This window comes from Dasypus novemcinctus, chromosome 9 (genome assembly GCF_030445035.2).
Source record: "Dasypus novemcinctus isolate mDasNov1 chromosome 9, mDasNov1.1.hap2, whole genome shotgun sequence".
Taxonomy (NCBI): Eukaryota; Metazoa; Chordata; class Mammalia; order Cingulata; family Dasypodidae; genus Dasypus; species Dasypus novemcinctus.
In genome coordinates, this window is record NC_080681.1 from 124,056,679 (window position 1) to 124,081,798 (window position 25,120).

Sequence of the window (25,120 nt, forward strand, 5' to 3'; positions counted from 1 at the left end):
CCGGGTCTGACTTGGGGGAGCCCTTGCACTCACCACTGGACTAACCTGCTGAAATAATTTCCTTTTATCCAGCAACTTTGCGAGAGAAGGAGGTGACACAGTGCAAAGAAGTGGTCTCCACACTCTCTGAGGCACAGTCACCTAGGGAGGCAGGGCTGGAGAAATGCAGATTCCCGGGGCCTGGCCCCTGAAACATCACATTAGTCCATCTCGGGCAGGGCCCTGGAATCTGCATTTGAAACACTGCCTGGTGATGCTGATGCAGGAGATCTAGGGAAGCTGCCTGGAGGGTCTCAGAAAAAGGGACCTGGACCTTGGTCCCGTGGTCTTGGATCTCAGCCCAGGACAGTCTTCACAGCACGGCTCGGCCCCGCCCGACATGCCTTTAGAGTGAAAAGTCCCCGCAGCGGGCCGAGGGCGCTCACTCTGGCTAATGCTTTGGAAACTAGTCATCGGCATGTGATCAACATCTAGTAAAATTCTCGACTGCTCACTTTATCAGGAGGCTTTGCTCCCCAGCCCTCCCAACAAGCCAGCATTTCCCGTCCTCCCTGCTCAGGCTGGGCCCTGCCACGGCCACCGGCGAGGCGGGCTCACTCGGGCAGCTCCGGGCACTCAGGGACGGACGGACAGGCTCTGATAGCCAAGCCTCCGGGACTCCAAGGACCATCCCCCCACCCCCGGCTGACGCACGCCCTCATCCCAGCTGACGATGTGAATGGGGCAGAGGCTCTGGTTATGCTTTAGAATCCCCTTTGCTTGGGCTCAGCGAGTTCCAAGGTCCTGGCTGCCAGGTCTGGGAACTTCAGGACAGGGGCCGGGTGTTCTAGAAGCCGCTTCTGGGGTTCTCCTCTGTCTGGAGCTCCAGCCTGCATCCCTCCCTCTGCCAAAGGCTCATCATCTGCTGAAAAAGTGGGTGTGGCGGAGCCAGCCGGACCCAGAGGGACCAGTCAAGCGCCCCCGCCCCCCGCAGGCACAAAGGAGACTGCGAATGGGCTTAGTACGTTAAGAAACTTTCCTTTATTAGGTTACTGAGTATTACCAACGATCATAAAATGGAACAGGAGTTTCAAAACTGTACAAGCCAAAAAGGCTTTGGGCTGGTAGAAAAGAATGGGGGGGGGTGGGCTGAGGGTCCTGGGGAGTCGGGGGTGCAGAGAGATGCCAAAGATTCATTCAACCTCTGGGGGCGACGGCCGCGTCCAATCAACTGAGATCTGTACAAGTTCAATTCTCTCGTGTACAACATTGACTGAAACAGGAGGGAGGGGAAGTCTTTGCAAGTCTTACAGGTGAGGACACCCCCCTTGGAAAAACAAAACAAAGCAAACCTCAGAATAATAAGGGGGTAATTTACACTCCTCACCCAGAGTTGGCACCGATTTCGTGCATTAGAAAATGCACGACACTGGAAGATTTCTTTTGAAAGGTACCCTACAGCAGCTGTTGAAAACATCATTCTTACAAATATATATGGATATATATTAAAGATTTTAAACAAATAAAGTCATCTATTGTACCTGTACAGAAATAAGCCGACGGCGGGTTCCGAGGGAGCTGACACTGAGATCAAACTAAGGGGCGGCATGTGCGGGGCCGGGGCCTGCTACGTGGGGGGGCCCGGGGTCCCTCTCCTGCACGACCCGCTCCCACCCCCCACCCCCTGCCCCGGGGAGGCTCTGAGAGGTTCGTGTTTGGCCCGGAGCCCAGGCACGGGTGCCACAAGGAAGGGGCTCCTGCCTCTGCCATTGGGACTTCTCAGGCCTTGGGGTCCCCTCCCTGTCCCCTCTTAGCTCTGGTGACCCCGGGAGGAGGCCAGAGGCTCTGAGGATGTGCATGGGAAATTTCAGCCAGAAGAGCAAAACCAGACTGGAACCAGAAAATGCACAGAAGATGTAAGAAATCCAATCATGCGCAAAGGTCCATGAGTCGGGGGGCAAGCAGCTGCCTGGGGAGGCCCGGGAACCGCCGCTGGGCCCGAGAGCACCCTAAGACTCTCATATTGCATGCGATGCGAGGGGCCCACCAGGAACTCCGAGCGAGCCCCCTGGAAACGGCAGGGCAAGGGACTCAAACGGGGACACCTTTGCACCTGTGGTCGCATGCACACATGGCAGAGACGGACGAGGGAGGATGGGAACGCGCACCCTGGGGAGGGGGCGGCGGGGAGAAAAACAACCGCACACTCTGGAGAGAGGTGAATGACACCAGGTTTCCCTTCTAAATGGAATAAATAAATGGCTTTCGTTATTGTTAAAAGAATAAATACGGGTCCAGGGGCAGCAGCGGCCGGGACCGGCGCTGGGGGTTCATCTGCTTGTGGAACGTCCGGGCTCGGCCTCTGCCTGGTGTCCATCGTGCACTCCGATGTCCTGAGCTCCACCAGCTGCGGCATGGCCCCTGCCAGGTTGGACACCCGCTGCCGGGTGGCAGCCTCTTCTCAGCACCCTTTAGGGGTACGGGGTTTCTGCTTCAGGTGCCGTGGTGCTCCCTGCCAGCCCGACCGCCCCAGCACCTCTAGGTGGCTGCAGCCTTCTCCTGGCAGGGATAGGGGGCTCCCCATCGCACCCCGAGAGCAGATCAGAGCTCGGTGTAGACTCTGGAGGGGTTTATTCTGTAATCTTTTAAAAAGGGGGATGTGATACGGCAGGGGTGCCGCCTTCTGCCAATGTTGGGAAGGGGCGGAGGAGACTGTCCGGATGGGTCCGCGTACAACAGGGAGGGACGGAGAGGAGGAGCAGGGCTCTCCGCCCATAGCCGCGGGCACCAGTCCAGGGCACAGGCAGCGGCGGGCGGCCCCGGCGGCGGGCAGCGCGTGAGTTGGCACCAGGCGGTGGAGGCGGGCGTCACTGGTAGAGGAGGTAGGCCTTGAGGGCGGCCGGCAGCGGCAGTGTGTGGATCTCCCCGAGGCGCTCCTTCCCCAGGGCCAGGCGCACAGAGCGGCGGCAGAGATCCATGAGCGGCAGCGGCTCAGCTGGGGAAACCGAGGAAAGACAGAGAGAATGTCAGCTCGCCTGGCTCAGCTGCACGGCCCGGATGGTTTCGGGATGAGCAATACTGACCACACTGCAATACTCACAGTCACCCCAAACTGAGCTACCGTGGACATGTTAAGAGACTTATGCCCCAAGTCACACATAATGGGTGGCAGAGCGGGTGGGGGGGTGGTCCTGGGCCAGTCCGACCCACGGCTTGGCAGCGACCAGCCCATGGGAGAAAGCCCAGGACCCAGTGCTTCTGTGGGCCAGGCGGAGCTAAGCAGAGGGCCACCAGGACCCTCCAATGCTCCAGGCAGTGCTGGGGGTCTCATAGCCAGGAGGCCTGGGGCCCGGCTCTCGTGGCCAGCTGCCCCAGGGACCGGGATCGGAACCCCTCCTGGCTGCAGCCTCTCTCCCACAGGCCACTCTGTGGCAGGGGCGCCCCCGGGGCTCCGCCTTCTCAGAGGCTGGCTCTGTTCCCACTGGTCCCAGACAGACTTGGCTCCAAAAGGAGGGCCAAGAAGACCTCCTTGAGACTTCTGAGCACCCCAAGGCGCTGCCGGGGCATGGCTAGCCGTGCTCCCCCCGCCTCCCCCGAGTGGCCCCTCAGCTGCTCTCCTGCCCCATAAGCAGGCCCAGGTGAGCACACCTGGAACACTTGGGGGACCCCCACACACACTCTGGATATGAAGTGAGCCCACATGGAGGGAGCTCGGCTTCACCCGTGACCTTGAGACGCCTTTGTGCAGCAAAATAATGTCAGACCAAAAAACTGAAACCAAATCAAACCACCACCAGCCCTGCCCTTAGACCCCACTCCACCAATAAAGCATGGATTGAAGCTCTGTAATATTCACCAAAGTGCCCCAGAATATTATTAATAAAATCAACAAGAAAACTAGCTAAATTAGACCAAATCTTAGGCCTGGGGGTGGGGGTGGGGAAACGGGGGTGGCTGCTCACGGTGGGGGGCGGAGTTCTTACTGGGGTGATGAAAAGTTCTCAGACTAAGCAAGGTGGCAGTGGGACTGAAAACACCAGCGACCACGGGACCGTATACAACGTCTCGGTAATGCTGTTGAGAGCAAGACCCACTCTCAGCCTGGAGAAGGTGCTTACTAAAGGCCAGGTTCTAAAAGACGACGGGCACCTGCTCCTCCTCTCCCTGCAGGCAGCGACCGCCAGCGTGGAGGAGATGCGACGGCTGACATGTTCAGGGGAAGGCTTTGGAAAGGGGTCCTCTCCAGACTCCGTCCGCTGATTCAGGGAGGCAGGAGGATGAGCTAAATGACCGTCCATGTCCTCGAGGGTCAGGGAGTCCTTAAACCCCAAGCTGAGCAGGCCCCGTCCCACGCCCTGCTGGCCAAGCCTCGGGGGTCCCTCTGCATAGGTGTCCTTCCCCAGGCCCCAGACTCGACGCCTCACCCCAGTGCCACCCCGCACCGCCGCCGAGCCTCGAGCAGATCATTTCCTCTACCTGGGCCTCAGTTTCCCCATCTGTAGGACAAAGAGACCAGACCAAATGCCCCGCCCCGGGTCTGCCTGGCTGAGATCCTGAGGTCAGAAAATCCTTCTGCCAAGACTACCACCCGCAGACTTACAGAATACCTGCTAAAGCTCCTGTTTCACTGCACGCCACAGCATCGCTTCTGACCCGGGAGCCCACTTCACAGCAAACGAAGTGTGGGAGGAGCCACCCGCCCATGGAGGTCACCGGCCTTGCCATGTTCCCATCACCCTGAAGCAGCTGGATGGACAGGGTGGTGGACCAGCCTTTTAAGACTCAATGATGGTGCCAACCAGGTGGCAATGCCTAGCAGGGCTGGGGGACTAAATCAGCAGCCACTCCAGGGTGCTGCTTCTCGCAGTCAGGATTCACAGGTTGTGAGGATCCCCAAACGTGAGTCTGGAATCTGAGGGGAGGGCTGTCTTGGGGGGCACTGCCCCTTAGACTTTGTAGTTGGGCTAATCTCCTTCGCACGCCACGACCGAAGAGCCCAGGTTACGGATGAGCCGTGGAGACCAGGGGGCGGCGTCCCGGCCTCGGTCTGGGGGCCACAAGGACCCAGCACTGTGGACAAACCAAGGATCCCCCGGAAAGCCCACCTAGGAAGTTTCTAAGCAGAAAAGACAGAGTTCGTTCGCGCTGACCGGCCCGTGAATGGATGACGGGGGCCGCAGGCCTCTGCGCCAACCTCCAGGGACGCTTAGGCACTGGCTCATTTACATAATTTATATGAATGAGAGGGTGACCCTGAGAGCTGGGCAGAATCAGGAAGTGAATCAGGAGCTATTTATGGGGCAGCCGGGGGAGGAAGGGGAAGAGCTGCCTCCCACATGTCTGAGAAACGGCAGCACCTGCTGCCCAGCACCCAGTCCGTGACCCCTCGCCGTCCTCGGCAAGATTCGGGCCTACTCCAGCCTCCTGAGGGCACAGAGCTGTGCCGGTGGGTCAAAGGTCAAATGGCTTGCATCAGGAAACGTCCCTGACTCGGGGACCTCCGCGCGGGTTGTCGTGTCGTCATGGCTTACGCCCACAAGCGGCTTGCGGTGAAATTCCGTGGAATGGGTTCTAGAGAGTGGTGGACAGCCCTCCCTGGGACGTGGCCTGTGCTTTCCCGTCACCCTAAGCAGTTCTCACTACAAAGGACCCCTCGGTTCTCACCAACCAGGAGGGCGCCTGACATCTGCTGGGGGGGTGGGCCTCCCACCTCTGGGTGTCTGTCCTCCTATGACTAGTCTTTCTGGGGGTAGAGGGTCTAGAAAAATTTTGTGCTCCCCATCACCTCTCACCACCAGAAGGGAGCCCCTAGCAGGATGGGGGGTCGCCAGTGTCCCCCCCCCGCAAGGAGGCCCCCCGAGAGCCCGGTCAGAACGTGGCAGGGGAAGGAGCTGCTGTAGGAGGCCGGGAGGAGCCCCAAAGTCGAAAGAACCGAGGAAAAGAACTGGGGGCAAACCGTCGACCCTGATACCACACACCCAGCGCGTCCGGGAGCAGGAACGGGAGGTTTCAAATGCCAAACGTGGGGAAGATGCTGATTCAGAGGGAGGCGGCCTCTCGTCCGAGTGCGTGGGAGGCCATGCGGGGCATAGGGCTGGGCCCCCCAAGAACTCACTCGTCACCCCTGAGCGGCCCTCTGCCGGGAGGGCCTGCCTGGCACGCAGGAGAGACTGAGGGGCGGCGGGCTGGGAGAACAAAGCACCCTGCCGCACCCCAGCCCACACCCCGTGCTGAGGGCTGGACCCAGCCACAGGCCTGGGCGGGGGGGGGGGGGTAGGGGCTGGGGCCTGAGACGGCTTCGATGTCCCCATCCCCACGAGTGCCCCTCCTCCCACGGGGGAGTGAGAGGAAGTGCTGGGCTCCGTCTGTCCTGGGCCTGCGTCAGGTGGCCGCGGGCCTCGTGGGGACGGTCCGAGTCAGCTGCCCCACCCCCCTGGCCATCGGGCCCCACTCCCCCCAGTGGCTCTGGTCACAGGGGCCCCCTGTGACCATAGAAGGCCACTGTGCCCTCCGCATACATGACCTGGTGTCACACCTTCCTTCTCAAAGTGCCCTCTTCCCTTGGCTTGCAAGCCGCCACCTCTCCTGGACCCCACCAGTCACCGGTCACTTCCCTGCCCTGTCCTCCCCACCAGCCTCTAAACGCTGGCATGCCCAGGCCTCCCTGCTGTGGCCCCGGTAGCTCCATCTTCCCTCCTGCCCAGGACAAGCACCCCAGAGCCCCCTTGACGCCTCCCGTCTCACCTCTGTGCCGTCCACCGAAGGGCGCCTTCCAAATAGACACCAAATCTGACCACCTCTCACCACCCTGGCCCAACACCCCTTGCCTCTCACTGGGACGCCAGTCAAAGCCACTCTGGTCAAAGTGCCCCCCAGGTGCCGGCCTACACAGGGCCTTCCGCTACTCCCAGGGCACACACCGCGGCCTCGTCCTGCTGCAGTCCCATCCCGGCTGAGTGCGGCCGGAGGCACCGGTCCCCACCCAGCCATCACGGGGTCCGTGTTCTGGGCAGGAGGGGTCTAAAGGAACGGCAGCCGCTCACAGAGCTGTTTCTTCTCCTGGGCACCAAGAGCTTCGCTGCCCAGCAAATCTGCCATCTGTCCCTCTGACCGAGTAACGCGCCCATCCCCGGGCGGCGGCTGGCGAATTAGTGCCACTCCTTGGTTTCACAGAACCCGCCAGGCTGGTTCCCTAACCCAGCTCTGCGGTTACTTCCTCAGGGATGTGGCCTCCGGGCTCACGCGTCCTCACCTCTGCTCAGGACCTCCGCCAGGGGAGGTGGGCTGAGCCGGTGCAGCCCGGACGGGGCAAGCCCTGGAACCTGTGCCACGGCTGTCTGCCAGGACGTGGGTCACCGTCATTAACGGGGACAGGGAAGGAGGGAGGGACGGCTCCCACCTGACCGCCCTCAGGGATTCCTCTTCCAGTATCTTCCACAGCGAGGAGGAGGAGCCATGTGGAAACCTGAGGGTTGGGAGACTCTGGGACAGAGCACCTGTCCACAGGTGGGGGTCGGAGACCTCACCCGCCACTCACCTGGCCTGCAGGGTGAGGTTAGGGCTCAGGAGCGCCAGGCCAAACCTGCCCCTTACAGAGCTCAGGGCTGGAGGGAGCTCCCTGGGCCAAGCAGAACAGGTGCCTGGCTCTAGCTGGAAGGAGGGCCAACCACAGGGGTGGAAGGTTCCTGAACACTGGGACCTCCTGCCACTGCAGGCACTCGGCTGCCCAGCTGCAGCGCTCCCTACCTCCCCAAACCAAGCCAGTGTTGGCATGTGGGCTATCATCACACACAGTCTGAAAGGCCACTCCCTTTCCCACAGGGACACGTGGAAAGGGTGCTGAGGCTCGGTGTGTTTCTAGCTCAGGTGTCCTCTGCCAAAGCCTCCCCTGTCGTGACTGAACAAGCCCTTCTCGGGGAGCCATGCCCCAGAGGAGCCCACTCAGAAACCTCCAGCCCAGGCAGAAGGACCCAAACCAGTCCAATGAGTGAGTGAGGCCATGAGCTGTCACGTATGGGAAGTGGGCATGGCAAGGAACCCCGAGGGCCCTGGTACCCCCAAGGTCGCAAACCCTGGGCTCAATTATAAGCAGGCTACTGATAATAGCTCTGTAAAGACTATTTATCCATCCATCCATCAACCATTCATCCACCCATCCATCATCCACCCATCCATCATCTACCCGTTCACCCATCCACATATCTACTCATCCACCCATCTATCCATCATCCATTCATCCACCCATCCATCCACCCATTCACCCATCCACACATCCACTCATTCACCCATCCATCCACTCATCTACCTATCCATCATCCATTCATCCAGCCATCTATCCACCCATCCATCCATTCATCCACCTATCCATCCACCCATCCATCTACCCATCCATCCACTCATCCATCCATCCACTCATCTACCCATCCATCATCCATTCATCCAGCCAGCTATCCACCCATCCATCCACTCATCCATCCATCCATTCAAATACCCATCCATCATCCATTCATCCAGCCATCTATCCACTCATCCATCATCATCCACCCATCCACCCACCCATCTACTCATCCACCCATCCATCTATCCATCATCATTAACCTATCCATCACCCATCCATCCAGCCAGCCATCCATCCACCCATCCACCCATCCATCATCCATTCATCTAGCCACCTATCCACCCATCCATCATCCACCCATCCACCCACCCATCCATCCATCCACTCACCCACCCATCCATCTATCCATCTAGCCACCCATCTATCCATCATCATTAACCCACCCATCACTCATCCATCCACCCATCCACCCATCATCCATCTATCCACCTTGGGGACACACAGAGCAGACACTTACGGTCGAGTCCGTTCAAGTAGCGCATGCGGATCTCACAGTGGCCCCAGACAGCGCTCACGACTGGATACAGTTTTTTGCCCTTGAGTCCCCGGAATGCCACTCCCATATACTGTCCATCCACAATGAAGCTCAGTGTCCCATCGTCCATGTCCAGGGCCACCAGGAAGGAGTCAGGGACGATGAACGTCTCATCCGGCTCCAGAAAAGCGGGGTACGTCTGGCTGGGCTGGTTTTTGCCGTCGTGGTAGAGCCGGTTCCGCCCCAAATCCCAGCCCCAGGACTCATGGTTGTTTCCCACAAGGGTCGTGTACCCGACGGAGTGCAGGGGGGCATCTGCCGTGGCCACGCCCACCACGGCGTGCGTGCCCCGCTGCCTCATGGCCCAGGTGATCTGCCACACGTGCAACCCGCGTGTGTAGCCCACCTTGCCCCGAATGGCGTCCGTGCTCTGGGCCACCGGGTGGCGGTGGAAAATGAGCTTGTCGTCCTCCTTCACGAAGACGTTGAGCGAGCGGTCGTTGTTGTTCCACGAGTGCAGTAGCTGGACGTCATAGGACACGGGGGGCATGTCGAGCAGCAGGTCCAGGCGGGTGGGCTTGCAGTAATCCAGACCCTGCAGCTCCTGCTTCAGGGGCCGGTAGGAGGGGTCCCGCATGTCCACCGTCTTTATCCCCCCAGTGACCTTCTGACCCATGTCCGCCAGCGGCCTCACCGTGGGCCAGGCTCCGCGGGCAGCGGCATCAATCGCGGGGCCTCTCGTCCAGGTTTCCAATCGGCCCCAGACAAAATTCCTAAGGAAGGTTGCTAGGAGACCTCTTCAAGTTGTGGAGCATTCGGCCTTGCCTAATGGATGGAAAGAAAAACAGGAGACCGGGTGAGCAGGGGCTGCAGGAAGGAGGGGAAAAAGTTAACTGTGAGCACAGGGTCCGCAGAGACAGGCTGGCCACGGAAGCGCACCCCTGCAGCCCGGGTTCTGGGGCCCCCGGCACACCTGAGATGGGGCACCCCGGAGCCTGGGCCCGGAATGAAGTCTGCCCGTCCCGGGCAGTGTTGTCATAAAGGGAAGGGGCCATAGGGGCTCGGGTGCTGGGCGTTACCCTCAAAGATATTGGGTGCCTGGTCTGAGACGTGGGGGCAGACGCCCACCGAATTCACAGGGCAGGAGGCCAAGTTGGCATGGGTCCTGTGGGCATCTTCCCTGGTCAAAATGGGGTGGTGATTGCTCCCCTTGCCTTGCGGTTTAGAAAGGAAGAGAAAGCCCTTCAGGACTAGCAGCAGCTCATGGCTGCACCCCCAGTTCCCTCTGGGGAGGAGACCCCAGTGCAGGTGGGAAGCTCCCTAGGGGGCTGTGCCCTCGGCCAGGAAGGGCCCAGCAGCTCCTGGCTCAGCGGCTGCCAGGCAGGTCCTGTGTCCGGCCTAGACTGGGGGGTCACTAGCCAACCTTGAGGTCCCTGGGCTCACCCGGCAGGGGGGCACAGAGGCTTGAGCCCCCAGTCCTCAGGTGGTTCTGGACCCAGACTTGAGACACACTCCAGCATTTCCCCGCCACCCCGCCAGCCAGCAGTCCATTTTTTGCTTTTCAGGTAGCGACGCCCACCAGTGGAGGAAGTGTGAGCCCGAGGCACCCCACTTCCGCTCTGGCTTCCTGGTCCCCGGATCCTTGAGAAGGGAGCAGGGAGGCGGGGCTGCGGGACACATCTCACGGCACCTGCCTCGGTCCCCCCACCTTGTGGCACCCAGAAACGGCTACATCCAAGGAAGGGGAGCAGCAGGCCGATGCTTTTGGACTGAACCTGGTGCCCTGCTACTCCTGCCGTTTCCAGGGAAAGCAGCAGGCTCTTCCGGTTTCCTGGGCCTCACGCAAGAGAAAAGGACCTTTCTGCCATCGAAGCCCTCCTTGGTTTCTGGAAGGAGGTTTGGCCCAGGGGACAGGGAGCGTAGGCTCCTGCATAAATAAAGGCAGCCAAACGAGGGTATACAGCAGATACTGTGAGCCAGGCTGTGGACAGCTCAGCCGGCCGCTGGCAAGCGTCCTGCCGGGTCACCTGTTCCCAGGACCAGTCAGGGAACACGGGAAGCCGGCCGGGGGGGCTGCGGGGCTTCTCTCTGCTTTGCCAGCTTGCTCACTGGGCCATCGTCGGCCCGTGGCAGCAAGGACAAGGTGCCTGCGGAGGTGAGAAAGGCGGGGACCGACTGCACGGCCCACCAGCAGCCCGACATGGGTCCCGGGCTTGCCGGAGCACTGGCCGCCCCATCCGGTGGCCGGGCCCGCAGGCCCAGGAGGAGGAGCGCAATCTCCAGTGGGGCCTCCCTTGGATCTCCAGACAATGTCCTCAAGGCGGCCAGGCCTCCTGGAGGCTTGTTCCTGGCAGAATGTTCTGGCAACAGAGCACTCAGGCTCCCCTTTTCCTGGTGTGGAACTGAGGGTTCCCTGGCCGGCTGAGACCATCGTTTTTTCAGACACAGGCTAGGACTCCTGGGTCAAACCTGTGTAAAGCCAGTGCAGAGTGGCAGCATACCTCTGCAGTTGGGTGACCACCCGGTTCCGGAACATTCCGTGGATACAGTGACCTCACATCCTGGATCCCCAGGGACAATCCTAATTCCAAGCTTTCTGTCCCATTCACCCCTGGGAGCCACCAAAACCTCTTGGGGCTCCCGCCACACCTCTGCTGAGGGGTTCCTGGTGGCTTCGGGGCCTGGACACTAGGGTGGATAGAGCCTGGGTGGAAAGGTGGTCTTGGAGACTGCAGGAGGGGCCAGGCTTAGCTGCAGCCTTCCCTGGCTTCTCTCCCCACCGCCCTCCAACCCTTGTAGGAACATCCTTGGGAGATGTGGGGGGACAGGGTGGGGGTAGGCCAACCAGAGGTGGGGGGGGTCTCAAGCCAAAGCTGAATGACTTGAGGCGTAAGGGACTAGGAAGGTGGTGGGAGAGCCATCCAAACAGACGGAGACACCTGGAGGGAAATGGTGGGACTGGAGGACCCCAATGGGGAGGGGTGTGGGGAGGAGAAGAGGGGAGAAAGGAGGAGGTGGGGAGGGAGGGGGCTTCCAGGTAGATAACTTGGGCACTTCCACACATACGCCTATTTCAGTTAGAACAGGTGCGACGGTTAGGCTAATGTGCCAACTCAGCCAGGTAATAGTGCCCTGTTGTTCGGTCAAGCAAGCACTGGGCTAACTGCAATACAGGACATTTACAGGCTTTAGTCACCAGGGATTTTACTACATAGATAGCTGATGACATCTACATCAGCCATGGAGATTGCCATCAGCAATGAGCGATGGTTTATCAGATCGCTTGAATGCCTTAGAAGGGGAAGTGATCCCAGCATTCAGGGAGAATTTCCCAGCTCGTCTTTGGACGGTCAAGGTCTCCTGGAAACTCATCAAGCACCTTCACTAGACTCTCATGGGGGCCCTGGTTTGCAGCCTGCCTGCAGAACCTGGACTCGTGCCTCCCCACGGTCACGCGAGAGGCTCTTATGAAACCTCACACTATTTACAGATACCTCCTGCTGATTCTGGTTCCCTAGAGAACCCCGACCAGGGCCAGAGAATAAACACTGGCTCAGGGGCCACAGTCTCTGGGTCAACCACTCTACTCTGCCATCGCAGCGTGTAGGCTACACACACGAGCGAGACTGTGTCCAATAAAACCTTATTTACAGAACCAGGCGGGTCCATGGTCTGCCAATGCCAGAGCTAGACCCCAGGGCCCATGCGTGGGCTCCACGGAAGGGGCGGTCAGGCTCAGAGAGGCTCCCGGAGAAGATGCGACATCTCAGAGCGGAGCAGGTACCACCTGACCGGGAGGCCCCTGAGCTCTTCCTGCGCGGAGGGCCCACCCCTCCATTTGCCAAGTAGGTCCAGCGACCCTAGCTGCTGAGTCTCTAGCCTCTGGGGCCCTGGACACAAGGCTTGGAGCAGTGGGACTCCCTGGGAGGAGGAGGATGGGGGAGGGTGGCGGGCAGCCTCCCGGGTGAAGGTGCCGGCAGCACTCAGGGTGGCCCCTCCCCAGGCACTGACCCCCTTCCCAGGGCCCATGGACCACCCACTCCGTCACCTCTGAGTTGCCTCGGCGGCGGCCGGTCGCCGTGGCAACCCCTGGGCAGCTCTTGACTCATATGTCACCCGCCCATCCCCACCCCGTGTCCAGGCTGTGGCTAAAGCTGGCGTGTCCTTCTCGTCAGCTCCCTGCTGTCCACACTCAGCCGCCCCCTCGCTGAGCGATGACACCGAGGCCATCCCGCTGCCCTCCTCCCGGCTATTTATAAACGTGGCCGCAGAGACCCGCCCTTCCCCGGACCCCCCAGGAGCTTGCTGCCCGGCGCCCCCTTCTCCAACTGCAGCCTGGCAGGGGTGGCCCCTGTAGCCTCCTCCTGCTCCCGCCACCTCCCACTGGCCCCGCTTTCCTGGCACGGCCGGTCCTGGGGAAAAACTCATGGTGGCTCCGGCCCCTTACTGGGATTCAACCATGACATCTCTGAATTTCCGTTTGCCCGTCTGTGAGACGGGATGTCACCATGTGTCACATGTTTACTTAGGAGCCAAATGAGACAACGCTCAAAGAGCACCTGGCACAACGGGCGTGCTGGCCTTCACTTGCCCCCGGAACTTGCTCTGTACAATTAAGAGAGTGATCCAGTCTCCTGGGCCACAGCACTGGCCCTACGCCAGGCAAGGGCTCGGGGTGCGGGGCTAGGGCAGATGGAGTGTCCGGTACCTTCTAAACCAGGGCTCGGCAACCTTTTTCTTTAAAGGGTCAGATAGTAATATCTTAGGCTTGTGAGCAATGTATGAATGAAAGGGCACAACTACATTCCAATAAAACTTTATTTACTAAAGCGGGCAGGGGCTGCATTTAGCCCATGGGCTGTGCTTTGCTGACTCCTGCTCTAAAGCCAAGCGAAACCCTGCCAAGCCCCTGGCCAGAGGATGTGGACACCGAGCTCAGGGGAGCGGGGGGGCACCACCCCTAGGTGCCGGGCCACAGGGGCTTGTTTGGCCTGTGCTGCTCCTGCCGTAAGAAGTGGGGGGAGGGACGGGTCCCGGCAATGGGACCACTCCCCTTCCTGTCTTTCCATCTAGAGAAGCGAATGCACATGCCCAGGCCTCGCAGGGCCTGGAGGGGCCGCAGGAGAGACAGGAACTGCGAGCAAGCCCCCCGCGCATCTCCACGGAGGGAGGGTCTGCTCCCGACCTGGAGAAGCAGAGCCACAGGGGCCTGCGCTGCCCTGGGAAGCGATGCGAGGGGCAGTGGCCGAGACGGCGCTGCAGCTGCCACACCAGCCACATGTCACACACAAGGACACACACATGCATGCACACCACACGTTCACGGTATACACGCTCACACAGGCACACACACACACACAAAGAGCACTGCAGCAGCAGGGGCCGAGGCCGACGAGCAGGACGGAGGTGTGACTGTCCAGGCAGTGGCCTGGCTGGCAGCCCCAGCTCTTCACTCACAAAGCACGTGTGCCCCCGAGGCTGCATCTACCTGCACTCGTGTCCCCGAGGCTGTATCTGCCTGCACGTGTGTCCCCGAGGCTACATCTACCTGCACTCGTGTCCGCAAGGCTGTATCCACCTACGCGTGTGTCCCCGAGGCTGCATCTGCTTGCCCCTGCTCCCCTCAGTCTCAAGCTGACCCTCAAGACAAATTCCTGGTCTGTACCCATCTTGTCCACCAACCTCCAGTTGCTGCAAATAATGAAGAGTTACCAGTCTTTGGGGTGGCACAGCCGGTGTCACTGGTAGGGATCCAGTGCCTGGCACTTCCCAGAGACAAATGCACTCCAGGAGAAGGGGTGAGAAAGAGGTGAGGAGGGGTGAGGGGGGAAGAAGGGGAGAGGGGGTGAGAAGGAGGTGAGGAGGGGTGAGGGGGGAGAAGGGGCGAGAAGGACATCAGCAGGATTGGGGCTCAGCAGGAGGCTGGGGCCGGGGTCCCTGGTAGTGGGTCCCTCTCCTCATCGACAGGCTCAGATGCAGCAGGATAAGCACTTCCACCCAGGCTAAGGGTGCGTGTGCGCATACATAAGCACACGTGGACACGCATGGTACATTTGTGTGTGTGTCTGCATGCAGGTACACACACGCACACACAGGCCCTTAGAGAAATCCTTGAGCTCTAACTGCAGGACCCCTGTGGGGTGTTCCAGAGGTAAAACCAGAGGAACGGGAAGATCAAACAGGTCAAGGAAGACACGGTCACGAAGGGGCGTGCTGGGGAGCGAGTTCTCCGCACAACTCCCATAAACCACAGCTGCCTCTTCTTGAGGGTCACATCCGGAAGCGAAGGCCGGGGCTGAGGCTGCTCACGGTGGCTGCACGTGGACAGCCGCCTTCCGGGGAATGAAGGGCCCCACCACTGAAATCCCCGTTCACCCCCTCCTCTGTCAGGTGTGGAGAGACGACTTCGCCCTGTCCCTCATGTGGAAGTGACACTGACCCCTGGGCACAGTACGCGGAGGTAACACTGACCCCCGGGCACAGTGCGTGAAGACTCGTCTCCTCCCGCTGCTGGAAAAGGCGCCCCTTCCCTCGTCTCTGCTGGTCCCAGCTCAGCCCGACCCCTCCCACAGCCGGCCCCCTCCCCCTGCTCACCCAGCCCCCCCGGGGACTGGCCCCAACAAGCTGTGTGCAGGTGGGGAGGGTGCAGCGGGGAATGCGGGGGGTGGGGGATGGGGGGGCAGGGGACGGACAATGCAGGGGACAACACAGGTGTGGGGGCTGATGTAGGTGGGGTAGCTGGTAGGGGACAACAGGCTGTTGTAACAGGTGGGAATAATGCAGGTGAGGGAGATGATGCGGGGCGCTAACGCAGCAGGGGCTAAGTGGGGGGCTAACAGGGTGGGCTAACGCAGGCGAGGGAGGAATGCCTGTGGGGAGATAATGAGGGGAAGACACAGGCAGGGATAACGCAGGCGAGGGTGACGGGTAAGGAGAGAAAGAACCGGTGACCCGGGTCTCTGACTCACGCACTGGGGGGCTTGGCGGGGGAGGTGGCAGAGGGCTCAGTGCAGACAAAACAGAGCCACAGCCGGACAGTCCGCACCCCTGGTGGGGACATTCGGACTTCAGACACTGGCCCCTGTGGACGCTCACCTGGCTTGAGGAGGGCCCCGGAGAGCATGCACACACACACACATATTTGCACACACGTGCACACACAGGCGCCAGGAGTGTGGCAAGGCCCTTAAGACTTTGCACTGACCGGCAGTTCACTCAGGTTCGTGCGGTCCCAAGTGCCGGGCAGGGGGGACGGAAGGCTGCCACCAGCCCATGACACTAGCCCTGACCCTTGACACTATCCGACCCTTTTGCCCCCACTGGGAAGAAACCCCCGCCGAAGCCCACCCCACACAATCCTCACTGCAGCCAAACGTGCACTCCTGGTCCACGGTGACAGGTGAGGCCTCGCAGAGCCCCAAGGGCAGGAGGTGCCCCCGGAAGGCCTCGGCCATGGCTGTGGGGTGGGGCAGGGGCAGCCCCCGGAGCCGCGGGCCTGACGCGCTTCCTGCCCGAAGCCTCGCTGTCTTCCCACCGTGGTTTTTTTTTTTTTTAAAGATTTATTTATTTATTTAATTTCCCCCCTTCCCCTGGTTGTCTGTTCTTGGTGTCTATTTGCTGCGTCTTGTTTCTTTGTCCGCTTCTGTTGTCGTCAGCAGCACGGGAAGTGTGGGCGGCGCCATTCCTGGGCAGGCTGCTCCCTCCTTCGCGCTGGGCTGTTCTCCCTATGGGTGCACTCCTTGCGCGTGGGGCTCCCCTACGCGGGGGACACCCCTGTGTAGCACGGCACTCCTTGAGCGCATCAGCACTGCGCATGGGCCAGCTCCACACGGGTCAAGGAGGCCCGGGGTTTGAACCGCGGACCTCCCATATGGTAGACGGATGCCCTAACCACTGGGCCAAAGTCCGTTTCCCCCCACCGTGGTTTAAGATGGCCTCAGTCCAGGCCGGGGCCACCAACACGGGGAGGCTGAGCGCGGACAGGGCTGCTGGCCCCCCCTGCGCCCCACGCCCCTCCTCTGGACGGCCCGGGCCTTGGGGGGACAGGAGAGGGAAGGAGGCGGAGCAGGAAGCCGAGCCCAGAAGCGGGGGTCAAAAGGGTCCCCAAAGCACACTGTGGGGGAGGCCCCACACCTGGGGCAGATGGAGGGCACTGCCTGGACCCCCAAATCCTCAGCCTCTAGGATGCTAAGGCAGCGAGTCTCCGGAGGGGCAGCAAGGAGGCGTGTGGGCGCCGACGCACGTGTCAGCACCTCCTGGACACACACAGGTGTCAAAAAACAAGTCACCGCAGAAAGTGAGCCCTCAGCCAGGAAGGGGAAGAGGGAGCTCCGTGGGATGGACGGGGTTAAAGACGACTGCAGGAAGGGTTCCTGTCGGCATTGTATCCAGATGCAACCCCCTCCCGCAGCCATTCCAGGGGTGCCGCTCAGGGAACCCCTACAGCCTTGCGCGAGGACACGTGCACACGGATGCCCCGCGGGTCGCCCGTGCAGGCTGTGAGGAGGAGACCCCTGCTCAGGCCACGGAACCCTGGGAGAGAGTGAGCCGGGCGGCCCCGGCAGGTGCCGACTTAACAGAAAGTGCCGCCGTTTTTCCAGGTAGTTGCAGAATGCTATGGAGGCTGTGACCCCATTTCTTTAAGAACCGAATCTGAAGCGGTTTTGTCTGCACCTGCTTATACATCTGCAGGCACAGAGGAAGGTCTGGAAGTGTGAACGCCAAACCTTTCCCAGTGGTTACTACAGAGCGTGGGGAGGGAGGAAAGACTTCATACACGTTTCACCTCGAAATTTTAGATGTGCCTGTGCTACCTTTGTAATGTAAATGAATTTTTAGCAGGTGAAAAAGGCTGAAAAACACCAACTTAACATACCACATTTACAAGAAGAAACGATCCCCAAAGCAACTCTTAGAGGCGAGCGCTCCGTGCGCGTCAGCGCTCATGACGCCAGCGGCGGGTAAATGTTTAAGCACGCTCATCCTGAATTTTACTCATGAAGATATGTGTCAAGGCTCTGAAGTCAGCCGAAGAGCATTTAAAATAAAGGATCGCTCCAAAGAGGGACATTATTTTCACAGGGATTTCTCCTAGGATTCCCAATTAGACTGCTTCTAAATGACAAAGTTTCACTTACCCAGGAAAAAGGAGGCAGCTGCCGGCCTCTACTGGCCCAAAGCACCAGCACGGAACGGCCTCTGGGTCCCGAAACCACCCTGGCAGCCGTGCAGCAGCGCTGCACTTGGCCGAGGCCCCTCCGCAAGCCCCGAAGCCGGCTCCGGTGCCAGTGGCCCACCTCGGGAGGAGGAGGCGAGGGGCCGAGGAGCTCGGCGAGCAGAGAGCCAGGCCACGGGGATGCGACACCCACTCAGGCCCCTGCCTGCCCCCCACCCCCTTAACTCAAACCCCAACTTCGCAGACCCCACCGTTCAAAAGGGGGCTTGGGGCCAACTGGCCTCTACTAAACAGCATCCTTTTGTTTCGTGGGCTGTTGAACGAGCAGGAGCCTTTGCTGGAGACGTGTTCGGGGGGTCCCATGGGTGGGGTCAGGGAGGAGGGGGTGCACTGGGAAGGGGCCACTGAGTGGCACCCATATAGCCCCCTCTGAGCTCAGCCCCTCTCGGGGACTCCGAGTGACCCCCGAACAGTACAACCATTGTTTTGACCCAGGACGGGGAAAGAATGAAATTCAGGATGTGGAACAAGGTCACCCATTTATAAAGCTCCTTTCACCTGAAGATCAAATGAGCTCTGTGCCCTCCGCCTCCCCCTCCCCCACAGCTGCGGTGGCAGCCCAGGATTTTGCAAGAGAGGCACGCCCCAGCGGTGCCCGAGCGAGCGGCCTGTGATTGTGCCATTGTGGCGGCGTGCAACCTCTGCCCCGGTTGGGGGGGGGGCGCCTGCTCATTAGGGCTTCGCACTCCTGCCAGCCGGGGCTCCCTCCCCAGACCCAGGAGGGGAGGGCACAGGCTACTGGATGGGGACGTGCAGGTGGGGGGGCTACGTGCCCCTCCACCCCAGCGAGCCCACTTGAGGGATGCCGGCCCACCTGGGAGAAGCCAGGGAAAGACGCCTCCTGATGGAAAAGGTCTGGAAATAAGGGTGGTAGCTACAGTGCTGTGAACGTACACAACACACAAAAATGGGTGAAAAGGGTAAATATTATTTTTGCCACAATAATTTTTATCCTTTTTAAGGAATGAAAGGATCAAGATGAAAGGGAAGAAAAAGTCTCTTCTAGAACCATCAAAAAAAGATTCAAGCCTTCTGGAAAGTTCTGACAAGCGATTTTAGAGAGAAAATCCCACACGGTCCAGAGTGCTAGCCTCTGACCTCAAAAGACCAAAAATGCACCTGCCGTAAACACCTACAGAAGGCTCTAGATTACTCACGGCACTTTCAGAAAGGCCTCAAATCAGTTGAGCCGTGCCCCTGGGAAATGAGCATCACATTCATATAGAGACTGAAAATTAAAATAAAAAGTTATGGCTGCAGCCAAGTCGAGGCTGCGAGTGCAACAGCCTGTGCCCTCCTGCAGGGGACACGTCCTGCTCCCAGGGGACCTCAGTGACTCGGCAGCCTCACACGCTTGCCCGCCCTCGGGTGCCAGAGGGATAGACTCTACACTGCAGGCAGGGGGTTGGGGTCACTGCTGCGCCCGAAAGCACGGAAGCAGGAATCTGGCAGCACCACTTGTGCCACCTCCAGGGGCAACAGCTGGCACCTGAATCAGAGGGCCTGGCCATTTCCTCGCCCCCGCTTGTCCCCCAAGCTCCCGAGGAAGGCAGAAATGGGGGCTCGAGGCAGATGCCTGCATGTCCTCTCCCAGGGTGGCTCGGGGAGCCCCAGCTGGTCACTCTGGTCCCAGGAAAAGTACACTCGCACTTCCTTCCCTGGGGCAGGGGCAGAGCGGGCAGCGGGTAGGGAGGGTGCCCAGGAGGAGGGGGAGAGTACACAGGAGGGGGAGGGCGCCCAGGATGGGGGGAGGGTGCCCAGGAGGGGGGGGAGGGTGCCCAGGTGTGGGGGGGCGCCCGGGGCGGGGGGAGGGCGGCCGGGGGGAGGGGGAGGGCACCCAGGAGGGACAGGGCACCCAGGAGGCAGCAAAGGTGCCCGCAGGCCCGGCCTCCCCGCCGCTGGCCCCCTGAGGAGGCTTGCTCCGCCCCTCTCCTGGCCTGGAAGGAGGGGTCTCTGACCCTGCCAGGCCCTTCTCTCCATCAAAGCAGCCTCCTGGGATCAGGAAGTCTGACCAAACCCGGGCTCTCGGGGATGCCAGGGCCCCTATGGGAGCAAGTGACACCTTGGCTTCTCCCAGGGGGTTGGGCTGACCGGGAAGGGTCGCCCGTGGGGAGCTGGGCCTGGGATCATCCAACGTTCGCCCAGGGGGCCTGAGATGGCGGGGAGGCCCGGGGCGCACTGTGGCCTGGGGACCAGCCAGCGCGCACACGCCTCCCACCAAGGCCTGCAGAGCCAGGTGGCAACTCTGGGGCCACCTGCGGCTGGCAGAGGTGGGAGAAGGCACCTTTGGGATTTCAGCAGGGACTGTGCGGCTACAGCTTCCTGCGCAGTATTGGGCACACAATAGGTGCTTAGTGCACGCTGCTCCCTCCCTTCCCGTCAAAGCTGGGGATGCCTGGACAGACACGACCCGAAACACCCTGTGCCGGACGCACACGACATGCCAGGAGGGCATGCCCTAAGGTCTCCCAGTGTCTTGGAGGGTGCGGGAATGGGGACGGAGCTGCGGGCGTCCCTCCTCTGGGGGTGGGGAGAACGGCGGGGCGACAGGAAGGCCCCACAGGGGCCACAGCTCCAGGGAAACCCGTGTGGACGCACAATCCAAAAAACTCCAAATTAAGTGCCGGAAACCTCAGGCCAAGAGCAGGGCGGAAGCCCCAGAGAACGTGTACAGGGAAAGGGGCTGCCGGGACGTGTCCTCCAGCCGGGTTCTCAGAGGGAGGCCCTGGGCCAGCAGCGGCCCCAGAAACTCGCAAAATGCAAATTCTGAATCAGAAACTCTGGGGGTGGGGCCCAGCAGCCCGGGTTCTGAGGAACCTGGCGAGTGAACTGGGTGCTGCTAAATGAGTCTGAGAACCGCCGGCTCAGAGGCGTCAGCGCTGAACGTTTTGGAATTTCCAACCATGTTAAGTAAGAACTACCAGGCTTGGATTTATACTATAGTTTTTTAAGCTTCTTGTTCTATTATGATTTTTAAAACTTCAGATGTTCCACAGGCTCAAGAAGAAATCTCAATCCCAGGATATATAAAGTACAGAAGTCTCCCCCCGCCCCAAGGGTCCTGAGGGAAGCAAGACCCCTCCTGGCACACCTGCACAGACAAGGGGAGAGGCCCTTTAGAGAAGGGGACACCGCACACCTGCGGGCCCCAGATGGCTTTTCCCAAGTCAAAACATAGCAGCTCTCGGTGAACCGCATGCGCTAAGGGCTGTAAGTATTCCACTGGGCACGATCATCACAATTTCCACAACATTCCCTTACGGATGGACACCGAGGTTGCTTTAGACTAACGATGGCCACATGTAGAGAGGTAAGAATTTCACCCGCCCACGATGGCCTTCCAGCAGCTTCCTTTAACCTAGTTCACGCCACCCTTCCTCTCACCATCCTCGAACTCTTGGACCTTAGAACCAACCCCCGCCCCTACTCTGTTCACTTTTAAAAGAAGAAAAGCAAATGTCAACGCTTCCACCAAGCTTCTTGATCCTTCCAGCTGACCAGTGACCCGTGGCAGGCAGGTGTGCCTGCAGGTAGCGAGACCGAAGGTGCCTTACCTGGACCCCGTCCAATGAACTGGGGAAGGGCTCTCGAAGCAACGGGCCACCATTCCCTGTGCAGGATTTCATGTACCTGACCTGGACACTGGGGGAGGGGCCGGCCCCTGGGCGGAGCCACAGTGGCCCTCGGAGCGTCCCCTGCCCTCCAATCCCGTCCACCTGGACAGCTGACCACCTGGGTCTGTGATCCACTGGGAAGAGCCCCAGCAAGTCTCCAGGCGGGGGAACTCCAGGCCAGCCGGAGGCATGGGGGGCAGCTCCTGGGGGGCCAGCTACTCACAGCAGGGGAGGGAGGGGGCAGGAGCTGGCTCCCCAGCCCGGAAGTCGAGGGGAGTCCCACCGCCACTAACAGATGCTAACTGGAACAATCGTGACCAAGAGGTAGGGAAAGAGGCCCGCTGCGGCAGGTGAAACACACAATTGTGTGTGCCCTGAGATGAAGGCCTAGGAGCAGTTACACAGGCACAGGCCGGAGAAGAGCTGGAAGGAGCCAGAACGAAAATGCTGCTGTGCCTGGAGTGACCAGCTACTAGGAGCGGACTTCCCTTTAAGTTACCCAGTTAGGGTTGAAAAATACCAATGGATGAACACAAATGCCCATTAACTGATGAATATATAAACAAAAGCAGTATCGCCAAGCAACGGAATATTACTCAGCCACAAAAAGGAACGTGGTTTGATAGATGCTACAACACAGACAAACCTAAAAACATTATGCTGCGGGAAAGAAGCCAGACACAAAAAGGTCCCATATTGTTCGATCCCAGAAGAGGTAAATCCAGGGACAGAAATCAGATTGGTGCTTGCCAGGGGCTAGAGAGAGGGGGATGATGGAGGGTGGGGGGCTGGGGTATGACTGCTAAATGGCTGTGGGTTTCGTTCCAGGTGCTGGAAATGTTTTGGAAGGACGTGGAGGCGGTGGTTGCACAACGTAGTAAATGTACGGAATGCCACTGAACTGTTCACTTCAAAACAGTGAATTTTATGTTATGTGAATTTTACTTCAGTTTAGGAAGGAAAAACATAAATGGATGAGAAACGTCCACCTCTCCCAAATCCACAGGGGCAGGAGGTGGGTGTGGATGGGGGTGGTGTGGAACAGAGAAGCCTCAGTTTACAGAAACCTGGCCACGGAAGCAGGTGGTTAGCAGGGGCACGCACAGGGCCAGGCTGATGACGTATGCGCAAAGCTAAGAGCCTTCCAGAGCCGCGCTGAGTGGCCACAATCCAGTCCCCACCTCCCTTTTCTTTCCTCCAAAAGAAAAAGCGCAGAGCTGTGGTTTGGCAATGCCTGCCGCCTCAAGGCAGCACCTGTAGATCCAGTTTCTCCGGAGGAATTTGGACCCTGTGCCTACATCGCTGTGCCTGCGCTGGAGGGGCGGACCAACACACGCACAAGCGCGACGGACCGAGCAGGAGGCCACGGAAGAGCCGAGGCCACGGAAGAGTGGAGCTCACGGCATACCCTGGTCCCCACGCTCCCCACACTGGGAATGGGGCAGGATGGGGAGACTCGCCTGCGTCGCCAGGTCACCATGTGTCCCCAAAGCAGGTCAATGCCCAAAGCTGCTCCAAATCGGCCAAGGGCCCGCTGTCTGATGTCAGAACTGTGCCAGCCCTCCCTCTCCCCATCAGTGACGCCGGCCCCTGCCTGCCAGCTACGACACCGGGCACCCGAGCTTCTGCCCACAGCCAGGAGGGCCCTGAGCTCGTGCACAGTTTGACTGGACTTGTCGTCACATGAAAATCTGTTGCAACAGGTTGAGTTTCTGCAAGTCTCCTGAGGATTACCATTCGCAGACCTGGTACAGCCGCAGCATCTCATGCCATGGGCTGCCATTTCCCACAGACCCTTTTTTAGCCAAACTTGCTCATGCAAAACATGCCACATTGGCCAAAAGGGACTGTCCTCAAGGCCAAGACTTCTGAGTTGCTCTTTCACCCACCCAACAAGGACCTGCTAAGCCCCCAGGGGAAGACAGGCCTTCCAGAACCCTTCCTGAGCAGGGCAGCTCAACAAGGTGAAGGATTCCAAGAGGTGAGCCACACACCAGGTTTAAGAAACTAAGACGGGCTCCCCACCCTGAACTTCCAGAAAACATCTTCCCCAGGTGGAAATTGTTAAGAACCAACAAAACAGACAAGAGAGTCTCCTGCAGAAGGGACCCAATCCGAGGGATGGTCCATGAAGGCTGTGCTGATGAGCACGTGGAAGACATCCAGTGCCAATGACGGCGCCTGGGGAACGGCCCCAGGGCTGTAATTCATTCCAAAAAGATTTATTTGGCACCAACTATATACACAGAATAGGTGAAAACTGCTGCCCTCACATAGCTTACAGCCTCGTGGGGAGACAGATAATCAAGTGAACAATGAACACGAGCTTCAAGCTTCGCGGGAGAAAAGGCTGCTGTCTGCCTAGAACAGTGCCTGGTGCCCTGTAGGTGCTTCGTAAACAAGTAATCAGTGCCGAGAGGAAAAACGAAGCAGAGCACCGAGGGCAGGAGTCTGGCAGTGGCAGGGAGCGGGGGGCACTTCTCTTTTACAGCCATCTGCGGGCAGAGAACTGAACACAGGGAGGGAGCCAGCAGGTGACGGCGAGGAACAGGGAAGGGCGCGCAAGGGCCTGGGGCGGGCGCATATATGCCCTGCTGGAGGCAGGGCCAAGAGGCCATGTGGCTGCCTTGTGCGCCAAGGTAAGGGCTTGGGATCTTGTCCTCAGGGTGACAAGAACCCAGCGGGGAACGTCGGGCAGGCAGAGGATGCAGTCTGACTTCCGTTCTAACAGAAAACCTTCAGCAGCTGTGTTGAGAAGAGGCTGTTCCAGCCAGAGTAGAAGCTGGGGTGACGAGCTGGGGGAGCCACGCAATGATATAGCTGGACAGAAGGGGCAGGAGAAGGGAGAGCATTCAGAGCGTAACCCCAACTAGCTACAGGCAGGGACACCGGGCCTTGTGTCAGGAAAATGCTTCCTAAGAAGAGAGGTCGTAAGTGAGGACTCAGCAAAAAGTCCAGGAAGCCGGGGGCTCAGGAAGAGGGCAGTCTACTCCCCGGGCCAAAGGGCTCCAGGCTTGTTGAGCAACACCGAGGCATCGGGCCACAAAACTCGAGGGGCGAGGCACCGGGGCCCCTCGTCCAGCCTCGAGCTCTGGCTCAGCACCTTCACTCGCTACCTTAGCGGCGACACGAGTCACCAGCACGCTCTCCTGGCTGGTGGTCACAGCTTACAGGGTCTGTGAGCTTGGGAGATGCCACTACATCGTAGCAACACTGATATATTGAGGGAGGGGAGGATCTGGTGTCTGAACCTGCAAAATGTCGGTGGGCTCTGATGACCCCAAGGGCTCAGCCTGCCCCCAGGCCCCTCACCCAAGCAGCCTTGCTGCCTCTATCGAAGATGTTTTGTTGAAACAGGGTCAATGGAGGCAGATTTCTTGACTACCAGATGGAGGAGGCACTCACAGTCTGGAGTCAGG

The 25,120-nt window shown here is 59.8% G+C and overlaps 1 protein-coding gene across 3 annotated transcripts in view; it reads right to left on the reverse strand.

Moving 5' to 3' along the window:
* Positions 1 to 1,001: 1,001 nt before the first annotated feature.
* The window catches only part of SPSB1 (splA/ryanodine receptor domain and SOCS box containing 1), a 62,743-nt gene continuing 38,624 nt past the window's right edge, over positions 1,002 to 25,120 (reverse strand). For all 3 annotated transcript variants that reach the window (XM_058304465.2, XM_058304466.1, XM_004470599.3), the window contains exons 2-3: positions 8,835 to 9,677; positions 1,002 to 2,974 (exon numbers count right to left, since the gene is read on the reverse strand). In XM_058304465.2, coding sequence (XP_058160448.1) covers positions 2,847 to 2,974; positions 8,835 to 9,528 — 822 coding nt within the window. In that variant the 5' untranslated portion in view covers positions 9,529 to 9,677 and the 3' untranslated portion in view covers positions 1,002 to 2,846. The remainder of the gene's footprint in view (positions 2,975 to 8,834; positions 9,678 to 25,120) is intronic.